Genomic DNA, 10,922 nt, shown 5'->3' on the forward strand with positions numbered 1-10,922 from the left:
GGCACACTATAGTAATGAAACTCTGTGGACAACTTAGATGTTCACCAGTGCAGGAACAGGTAAATTACCTGCTGTAGAGTAATAGGTTGGAACAGTAAACAGTAAAACTGTAGTCAAAAGGAATGAACTGGGACGCCTGGGTGGCTCAGTGGGTTAAAGCCTCCACCTTTGGCTCAGGTCATGGTCTCAGGGTCCTAGGATCGAGCCCCGCATCGGGCTCCCTGTTCAGCAGGGAGCCTGCTTCCTCCTCTCTCTCTTTCCCTGCCTCTCTGCCTGCTTGTAATCTCTGTCTGTCAAATAAATAAATAAAATCTTTAAGAAAAAAAAAAAAAAGGAATGAACTGTAACGACAGATCATCCTGCAGAGTTCTCCAAAATAGGATACTGAAAGTAAAACAGCAAATTGTAAAATAGTGTCCAGTATGACCGCAGACAGCCTGCGACGGAGTCATATAGCTCTGTCTTAACTTCTGTGCCTCAGTTTCTTCATCTGTAAAATGAGAATAATAACAGTACTTAATATGGATTTTGAGGGACAAAGGACTTAGTATCGGTAAAACCCTTGAAAGAGTGGTTGACACAGCAGTGCCTGGGTGACTCAGTCAGCTAAGCATCCAGCTCTTGATTTCGTGATCTCAGGGTTGTGTGCTGAGCTCTGCACTGGGTGTGGAGCCTCTTCAGATCCTCTCTCTCCTCTCTGTCTGCCCCTCCTGCCTCTTAACACGGTCACACTTGCTTGTGCCCTCTCTCTCAAAAAAAAACCCCAAAACAATGCTCGGCACAAATCAACGCTCAATACTATTATTATGTATAGATTCATATCTGTAGAAAAATATAGAAATATAGATTTGCTAAGAAAAATTATCCAAAACTTGGAAATAATGGGGGAAAGTGAGTGGAATGTCCTTTCAATGTTACAGTGGGGTATCGTTTAATAGGCCCACCCAAGGATTTATTTAGGAAATGTACCTGGTTTGGCCCATGGTTACTGCTAATTAAAAGTTCCAAACTTAAAGAAGTTACATGTTAACTTACATACTTTTGTCTGGTAGAAATGCAAAAGATATCTGTCCTGTAGAAAAAATAACCCCAAGTTCATGGTTTATTGCCAGATAGGACAAGAATCACTTGAGTGTCTAATGTAGCAGTCTTCTCCTAACTTCCTTTTAAATTAATTTTCTTTTATTATTTTTATTAAGTTATTTCTTATAAATTCCCTTCCCCGCAAATGCCCTTTGAACTGGCCTTAATATCTTAGCATTTTTCTTACTGATAGAATAAAGTCTTTGATATGTGTGTCTTTTATATTTGTATGAGTCATAGTTTTAATTTTTTTTTTTTTAATTATGTTTTCAGGGGCGCCTGGGTGGCTCAGTCGTTAAGCAGCTGTCTTCGGCTGAGGTCATGTTCCCAGCTTCCTGGGATCGAGCCCCACATCAGGCTCCCTGCCCAGCAGGAAGCCTGATTCTCCCTCTGCCCACTCCCTCTGTCTCTCTCTCTGTCAAATAAATAAATAAAGTCTTTAAAATATTATGCTTTCATAGACTATAAAGGTTACAAGTCAAAGTTATGATAATGGTTGTCGCTAGGGAGGGAGGGGTATGGGACAGGGGTAGCATACATGGAGATTTCAATGACCTTTGGTGTGTTACTTCCATGATTAAAAAAAAAAAAAAGATCTGAAGCATCTATAGCAAGAACATATACATTTACTAAGTCAAAGTGGTGGACATATGGGTGCTTGTGATACTAATGTCCGTGTTTTCAATTTGTTTAAAAAATTCCTCAAAAAGTGAAGCGGTAAAGTACTGAAGTATCTTCATAGGGCAAAATAGAAAGTTCTATGCACTTAGTAATTCCAAATTATTGACCAGGCCCTGATTAAGAGGACAAAGGCATTGTATAAAGACTCATAGACGGGGACCCAGAAGACACTGAGCTAAACTTTTGAGTCTAGAACTAATTAGCTGCATGACACTGGCCAAGCCACTTCCTTTCTTTGAATTTTTGTTTCCCTTAAGGTAAACACTGAAAAATTATGGGGTGTACCACCCCACATACAAATCTAAAACTGTAAACTAGGTACAAGGAATTGCAAGAAAATCTTGATTTTTCTGTGATGCTTCAATACCTTTTAAAATTATTATGAGCAAGTTCAAATATATAGAAAGCAGATAGTATGACCAGCTAACTCTCATGTACCGATCACCCAGCTGGGAGAATGACCAGCTTACAGCCAGTTCCTGCTTCGTGTCTCCCCACACCCCCTCCTCCCATCCAGACTTTTTTTTTTTACCTTTTGATTTTGACATGATTTAATATAGTGTATATTTATAATGTATTTACTATGCTTCTACAGTTACAAGAATAACACAGGAACTCCATAGATCCTTTACCCAGAGATTTCTTTAGTTTACATGTCTGTATACATGTGCATATATACACACAGAATATTCATACAGATATGGCATGTTTTCCAAACCACTTATCACTAGACACTTCACTGGATAGTTCTAAGAATAGATTATTCTCAGGGCGCCAGGCTGGCTCAGTCCGGGGAGCGTGGGGTTCTTGATCTCGGGGTCATGAGTTTGAGCCCCATGCTGGGGGTAGAGATTACTTAAGAAATAAAATCTTAAAAAAAAAAAAAAAAAAAGAATACATCATTCTCTTCCAGAGTCAGTACAGTTACCAAAACTGGGACATTTTGCAGACATACAGTACTATGACCTGAGCCACAGTTCATATTAGATCTTATCAATGATCTCCAAAATGCCCTTTTTTTCCCCATGCACCCACCCAAATTTTTTTTTAAAGCAAATTCTAAATCTTATCATCTCCTGGTGCTTTTTAAAAATGTCCAAATATGCTCTTTTTCTAACATGTACGCCGCTACTTTGATCCTGGTTTTCTCGTGGGGTCCTGTGGTGCTGAGGCATCCCACGTCTGCCAAATGCCCGCTGGGCTCCAGAGCGTAGCCCGCTGACAGCGGGGCGGGAGGGAGCCGCCCCTCCCCACCCTCAAAGCAGTCGGAGTGGGGAAGAGGAGGGACACAATGCAACAGCTGGGAGATGAACATCGTTAACGATTCCCTGGGCTCCTCCTTATGCCCATCGGCATTTCCTAGGCTTAGAAGTTAGCTTCCTTTCTGAAAATGGAATTTTTTAAATTGCTAATATAAATAAATTACCTATTCTGTTAACAAGGCCCCCAGTGCCTCCTTAGATGAGTCCCTGGCAGCCCAAACCAGGAGAGCTTCAGAGAGGGTCAAGCCTCAGACTTCTTACCCCATGTTCCCCCAGCTTCCCTCCATGCCCCTCGGCTGCTGGGACACGGAAGTAACAGGGAAAGGCACAGAGCTCTAGATGCATATACTCTGTGGAGCTCAGTGTCACCATCTCGTTTGACCAGAATTAGGGCCCAGCAAAGAGCCCCTGGGTCATTTAGTGGGGTTAGCGGGGTAAGCTGTCACCCAGTCCTCTGCAAGCTCCCAAGGGGCAAACTGACTTTTTCTTATCTGGACTTCAGAATCCAAGGAGAAGTCAAGAAGTCCTTCTGCTGGTATGAAAGAACCATAAAGTCCAATTCCTCCAGGAGACCCTAACCTCCCTCTGTCTCAAGACCAAAGCAAGTGACCACAACCTACAGGGGATCGGCTCTTCTTCCCCGAGGCCTGAACCTTGTGGAACCCTTAAGAGGATATGGGGGTGGGTATGTTTCCAGCACTTCTCCAGAGCTCTGAGCCCCTGCAGCCACCTGGGATCCAGAGGTGATGGAGCTAGCTAACTTTATAAGCCCAGCAGAACCAGGATGCACCCAAAGTCTCAGTCATATGCTGCGTGCCTTGTCACCAGGTCTAGATGTGTGCCCCTCCCCCCCAGAAGAGCCCCAGGAAGGACAACCTGAAAGACATAGGCCGGAGTGAAAGTGAGTCCCAGAGTCTTCCCTATGTGGCTGAGCTGAGAGCATCTAGAGGTAGACCAGGCTGGGAGCACTGTTTGCTAAGGTTGGTATTTGCCTATTGGAAATTGCACTGAGTTCCACCAGAGCTGATTCAGAAAGCTGTTAACTTCTCCTTCCTCAATCCGCAAATCTGCACCCACCCCATCCCCTGCGTAAGCATTCCTGAGATCCCACTGCACTCAGGGGTCCTGAGCAATCTCCTCCAGCTCCCCATCCATGGCGAGCTCATAATCTAACTGGCAGTGGGATGGAACTTAATGCATACCAGGGGCTTACCCTGTTGCCAAGAGTGGGCTAAGTCCATGGATACCATTGTCTTTCTGCCCAGAAACTAGGGAAACTGAGGTTCAAGAAGGTTGAGTAACTCTACCAGGTTTTCTGACTCTTTCCAGTGCATCTTTTGCCTGGTAGATGTTGACTGAGGAGTTAATTCCCACTTCCAGGCTGTGGTGCTGCCTTGTCTTCTGGACCGAGTCCCACCATCCTCCCACAAGGCTCAGCCCCATGCTCCTGTTTCTGAAGCCTTCTCCACCACTCCAGTGGGTTTTACCGGCAAGAGGGCACCACCCAACTCTCACTCTTGTTTCACGGGAATGAGTCTGTCTCTCAGCAAAATTTCAAGACCCTAAATGGCCAAAGCCATGTCTTACCCTAGTTGAACAGTAGTTGTTTAAATACTTTGGGCAACTGCAGTAGCTTGAATACTTTTGAACTGCAATGGTAGAAATAGTTCTGGATAACAGTTGTTGCTCAAATATTTGCTGTTCGCTTATACAAGACTTAGAATAGCCTCTGCTTTCTGAAGTTATAATGTGATGGGAAAGCAAAACAAGCCAGTGGGAGGAAAGAAAGACAGAGACGTTGATGAAGCCCCGTTAAATAATTCTAAATACATCTGTGTGAGTGAGATTCAGCTGCTAGATGATAACGGCACACAAAAAGAGCATTCAGTCGGGTAAGGGAAATCTGACAAGAAGGGCTGAGGGATGGCTTTGCAGGATTCACAGAGGCTGCCTAGGGGTACTTTGCACACTGAGACCCCACGGGTACATGTGTAAGGCTGTTACTTGAGGTCGCCACAATCAAGAATGATCAGTGGGTGTGGCTCTGGAGGAATTGAATGGCCATCTGGAAGACGGGATGGGAGTAGCAAAGGATGAGGAAGGAACACAGTCTGAACCATGGGAATATTATGGAAAAGGAGGATTTGGGGAGGAGGACAGAAACCTTATTTACTGGAGAGCAGGATCCAGGATCTCACCCTAAAAACAACACTGAGTGTGAGTGTGAGTGTGCATGTGTGTGTGTGTGTGTGTGTGTGTGTAGAGGATTCGCTGTCATCCTATCAGAGATTCATGGCAGATCAGAGACTTGTGGATATTGAGATCTAGACACAACTAAATCTTTAAAAAAGTAGAAAAGGAAGAGCAAGCATAAAAGATACACGGGACACTTGGGGAAGGAAGTGGAGCACAGGGCAGGAAGCTGACCCTGCTAGGTTAAACTCCAAGACGGAAGCACATGATGGGATCCTGCCCCATCCCTGGGAGCCTGCCTTTCAGGGTTGCATATTCTGATCTTTGCACTAAACAGAGGGTTAGTCTCTGAAGGGTGCGGAGTGCTCCAGTGAAATCTCCTAGGGTCACAAAATCACAAGACCAGCCCTGAGAGGAAGGAGGGGCAGTAGGGCAGAGGGCAGTGTCCTGGGACTGACCAGTGCTTCTAAAGCCATGTTCTTCAAACTAGGGTTGTGTACCCCCGAGGCTGAAGTAAAGACTTTTCAAGGGATTCATAGACAAAGCAATTTTAAAGGGAACTAATTTCCAGAACCTCAAGGTCCGCATCTACTCTTTTACAAAACCAGTGTCCTTGGAAATGCATGGGGGTGGGGGGGGGTCCTGTACTCCTTTCTTGTCTCCCTCTTCACAATTATCCTCCTTTCATTTTTGAAAAGAAATGCGTGCCTCTAACCCATCCTGACTCTTAGTATAAGACATTTTGCCAGCATACAAAAACACAAGGATACCACACAAAGAGGTAATTACGTAAATAGGTGTTGAAAATAAATGATTTTAATGACTGCCTATAAAATCCTTTTTAAGTCAGATGGAAATCTTTCTACAGAATAGAGGGAGGATCTTTTCAAATTGACAGACAATGCAACATTAAATATAATTTTTGATGATATATCACTATGTGATTCTTGGCATTAACTAAGAAGTTCAATGAATTGAATGGCATTACCATAAGAGAAGTCCCCATATTCCCTTCTATTAATATATGTTAACAAGGTTTCTCATAACTTCCTCCTTTATGTATGAAATATTTGCGAGGGATCTCTGCTGTGAGTGGCCAAGTTACTTAAATAGATTCTTGTGAGTTGGACAGACCCCCCTCAAATTGTCTGTTATTATCAGGCATAGAGTATCCTTTTTCTGGACAAATTCACATGGATTCTTTTTGTGGTGCCTGGGGCTACACTTGCACAAAGACCCATCCCCAGGCAGCAAGTTCAGGGAGGATGCCCTCACTCATTGTCATCGTCACAGCCAAGTGTGATCTCTGAGATCTTCCACGCCAAACCTTGACTCGCCAACGAGGAATCAGAGAGAAGAGAATTTCCCGAGGTAACAGAGCGGTAACTAAAAAAGCTGGTCTCTATCCTGTACATATTACAGCAGTTGGGAACAAAGGTGAGGCTACTCCATGTTCTTCTGTGAGGAGACACCACATTTCCTCCTTGTCTTCCACATAAACCATTTGACGTGGATGAAGGGATTAGTGAGGCTTTCCTAGGACTAATTTTCAGGGTGTATCCCAGATCCCCAAGGAGGTGGGATATGAGGGGCAGAAGAGATAGGGATGTAAGGGGAAGAAGGAAAGGACTATGGGCATTTCCAATACTCCTACAGATAAATATCTTGGAGGACAGTCAAGCAAGCACTAAAACACTATTTCCAAGCTGATGGTCTCCCAGGTAACATTCAACCTGATAGATTCTCAGAGGACACAATGGTTACTATATAGAGGGGATGCCCTGAAGGATGTTTAAATACGAGACAGAATTCATGCTACGCCATGAATAAACCTTGGAAACTTTAAGTGAAAGGAGCCAGACACAAAAAGCCACTAATTGTATGAATCCATGTATATGAAATGCCCAGAACAGACAGACCTAAAGAGACAGAAAGTAGATTAATGATTTTCAGGAGCTGGGGGAAGGGTAGAATGGGGAGCGCCTACCAATGGCCACGTGGTTTTCTTTGTTGGGTGATAGAAGTGTTCTGCAGTTAAATAGTGGGGATGGTTGTGTGGCCAGTGAATCATACACTTCATTTTTTTACAGATTTTACTTATTTATTTATTTATTTATTTAGCTGTCTAACTATCTAGCTGTTTATTTGTTTGTTTGTTTGTTTGTTTTAGAGAGATAGAGAGAACCCAGGGCAGGCACAGGCAGAGAGAGAGAATCTCAAGCAGACTCCCCATTGAGCACCGAGCCCAACATGGGGTTCAATCCCAGGACCCCCAAATCATGACCTGTTCTGGAATCGAGAGTCAGACGCTTAACTGACTGAGCCACTCAGGTGTCCCTAAAATGGTGAATGTGAATTATATCTGGATTTTTTAAATGAATGAAAAAATTGTCAAATCCAGTCATAAGCGTATGTATAGATACAGGCACTAGAAATTGGGGAAGAGGCCTCATAACTCATTGATCACTTACTGTGTCCCAGACGTTCAGATATTTTACATTCCTTTTTTCATTTGGGCCATGCAGCAAGCCTGAAAAGTAGGCATACTTTCTTCACTTCATGCAAAGAAAACTAAAGCGCATCAATACAGCTTATCCAAGGGGACAAAACTAGTTAGTGCCATATTCAGAATCTGTCGGGCTTCCCGGTTCATGTCCTTTCCACTATGCACCATGCTTCCCATTAGCATCTTGTGCAAGAAGCCTTATACCTGCTTATACTCTCCCTCATTGTCCTATGCACCACAGTGGACGTGCTTAGGTAATTCCCATTTGAGCGATTATCACTTGTCACCTCTGCAGATGACACCTGGAGAACTAGCCCTTGCCAGTGGAAACCACACTCCAGTCACCCAGTTCATCTTGTTGGGGTTCTCCAGTTATCCAGATCTCCAGGAGCTTCTATTTGTAACCTTCCTGCTCGTTTATGTTATCACGGTGACGGGCAACCTGGGAATGATGGCACTCATCTTCACGGACTCCCATCTCCATAGCCCCATGTATTTCTTCCTCAGCGTCCTCTCTTTTCTTGACATTTGTTACTCTTCTGTGGTCACACCCAAGCTCTTAGCCAACTTCCTGGCCTCTGACAAGACCATCTCTTTCGAGGGCTGTGTGGTCCAATTGACATTCTTTGTGGTGCACGTGACAGCCGAGAGCTTCCTGCTGGCCTCCATGGCTTATGACCGCTTCGTGGCCATCTGCCAACCCCTCCGTTATGGTTTGGTCATGACCAAGGAGACCTGTCTCCAGCTGGTAGCAGCTTCCTATGCACTCGGTGGTGCCAACTCTGCTATACAGACTGGGAATGTCTTTGCTCTGCCTTTCTGTGGGCCCAACCAAGTAACACACTACTTCTGCGACATCCCTCCCCTTCTCCGCCTGGCTTGTGCCAACACAGCCACAGCAGGAGTGGTCCTCTACATCTTCTCCGCTCTGGTTACCCTTCTGCCTGCTGCAGTCATCCTCACCTCCTACAGCTTGGTCTTGGTGGCCATTGGGAGGATGCGCTCAGCAGCTGGACGGGAGAAGGCCCTCTCCACCTGTGCCTCCCACTTCCTGGCCATTGCCATTTTCTATGGCACTGTGGTTTTCACCTATGTCCAGCCTCATGGGTCCACTAATGATACCAATGGCCAAATAGTGTCCGTGTTCTATACCATCATAATTCCCATGCTCAACCCCTTCATCTATAGCTTCCGCAACAAGGAGGTCAAGGGCGCACTGAAAAGGAAGCTCCAGGTCAGTATCTTTCCCTGCTGAATGCTGCAAGGTTATTTGTTGGAATGAGGAAGGCAGAGCCTCTTCCAAATCACACTGTGAATTGACTGAATGGAGAGCAGCCCTGGTTCTGAAGGAGGTGGAAGAAGTAGGGAAGGAACAGCAAATAGCATTCTTAGTACAGAGAACTGCAATTTTTAAAAGCATCTTCATATCCATTATGGTGTTGAATGTTTGTATCCGTATGGTGAGGCAGTCCTTGTTATGATGATCTCGTTTTACAAACAAAGCGACTCAGTAAAAATAAGTTACCTAAGGGCACCTGAGTGATTCAGTCGCTTAAGCAGCTGCCTTCAGCTGAGATCATGATCTCAGGGTCCTGAGATCGAGCCCAGCATCGGGCTCCCTGCTCGGTAGAGAGTCTGCTTCCCCCCTGCCCTCTTTTGCTGCTCCCCCAGCTTGTGTTCTCTCTCTCTCTCTTCCTCTCTCTCTAATAAATAAATAAAATCTTTAAAAATTTTTTACCTAAAACTATACAGTGAGAGAGTGAGTATTCAGTGTCAGGATTTCCCCACCAAAACCAGGGATATCTCTTCCACACCAGAGCCACGAGCTGAGTCCTCTACTGGCAGTTCAACACAATTTCCAAGAGACATGGGACAAGGGGCAGCAGAATCATTTCTGTCTTGTCACTGACTTAAGGAGGTAGGGGTAAGCTATGAGGGGCTCAGTTCTTTCTTCCTAGTCCCATTTCAAAAAGAAAGATGGCCAGAATAGAAGTCCCATTTCTTATTATTGCTGCATTGGCTGAGCTGCCCCATTAAATAAAGCCTCAGGCTCAAGAAAGACCTTTCCTCATACATCTATTTTCTAGTCAGATGTATGTGCATGCCTCATAAGTCTCCAGGGCACATGTGCGCATGTGTGTTTGATATTTGCTGTTACAACATCAAATAAGACAATGTGCTTTAGGAGACCGATTCCAAAAAAAAATTACATTTGGCCTAAACGTCTTTAAATATGCATGTAATATGGTTGAGTATATGTGTTTTAGAGAATCACACAAATGAAGGAGCTGAACTTGACCTAATTCAAGGCCGACCACTGGACTGGAAAGCAAGCTCTCAAACTTTCACAAAGTCCTAACTGGAGCTGAGTCAGCTTCAGTCTGAGATTTCTGGCCTGAGGTCATTTAAAAGACACTTTTTTTTTTCCAGTCAGATCTACCTTAAAGGAAACTATTCTAAATACAGAAAATCTTGCTATACAAACCGGTTTGTCACAACACTATTTTTTTTTAAAGATTTTATTTATTTATTTATTTGGGAGAGAGATCACAAGTAGGCAGAGAAGCAGGCATGGGGGTGCGGGGGAGTAGGCTCCCTGCTGAGCAAAGAGCCTGTTGTGGGGCTCGATCCCAGGACCCTGAGATCATGAGCTGAGCTGAAGGCAGAGGCTTAACCCACTGAGCCACCCAGGCGCCCCACAACACCATTTTTGAAAACAGAAAGTTGGAAACAGCATAAATGGTCAAAGGGAGAAAGGGTGAGAGGATTCTTCCCTGAGAGGGATTCTGATGTAACCGCTAACAATCATCCGTGTAAGGACGAAGTAAGAACACAGACAACAGCAGGCGGGAAGGCCCAGAGGGCGACAGCAGCCTTGTAACAAAATGAGTGGCCCAAAAGAACACACAGACATCTGAGTGACGGCTGTGTGAGAGTGGGCGTACAATGGAGGAAAATGTCATCCTGTTTCTCTCAAAAAGTCTCCAAAACTTTCGTACTGAGCATGTTTGATTCTGATACTTTAATCCTAAAAAGAACTAACTCAATCCTTTCCAGGAAAATGAGTGTGAATCTTCCACTTCTCTCTTCTTTTATTAAGCCAGTATTTCCTAAAGTCCCTCCTATGCTCCATATTCCTTTAATGTATAAACTTTAACGTATAAACTGAGTTTCTGGTACCTGCCTACAGTTGAGGT

At 44.4% G+C, this 10,922-nt stretch overlaps 1 protein-coding gene across 1 annotated transcript; it reads left to right on the forward strand.

Moving 5' to 3' along the window:
- The first annotated feature begins 7,870 nt into the window (after positions 1-7,870).
- Positions 7,871-8,980, forward strand: LOC111149402 (olfactory receptor 1052-like). The gene has a single exon (XM_022506427.1). It carries the CDS (start codon positions 7,871-7,873, stop codon positions 8,978-8,980), a length of 1,110 nt encoding a protein of 369 aa, XP_022362135.1.
- The last annotated feature ends 1,942 nt before the right edge of the window (positions 8,981-10,922 follow it).

This window comes from Enhydra lutris, unplaced genomic scaffold, assembly GCF_002288905.1.
Source record: "Enhydra lutris kenyoni isolate GAN:26980312 unplaced genomic scaffold, ASM228890v2 scaffoldscaffold22, whole genome shotgun sequence".
NCBI classification, from domain to species: Eukaryota; Metazoa; Chordata; class Mammalia; order Carnivora; family Mustelidae; genus Enhydra; species Enhydra lutris.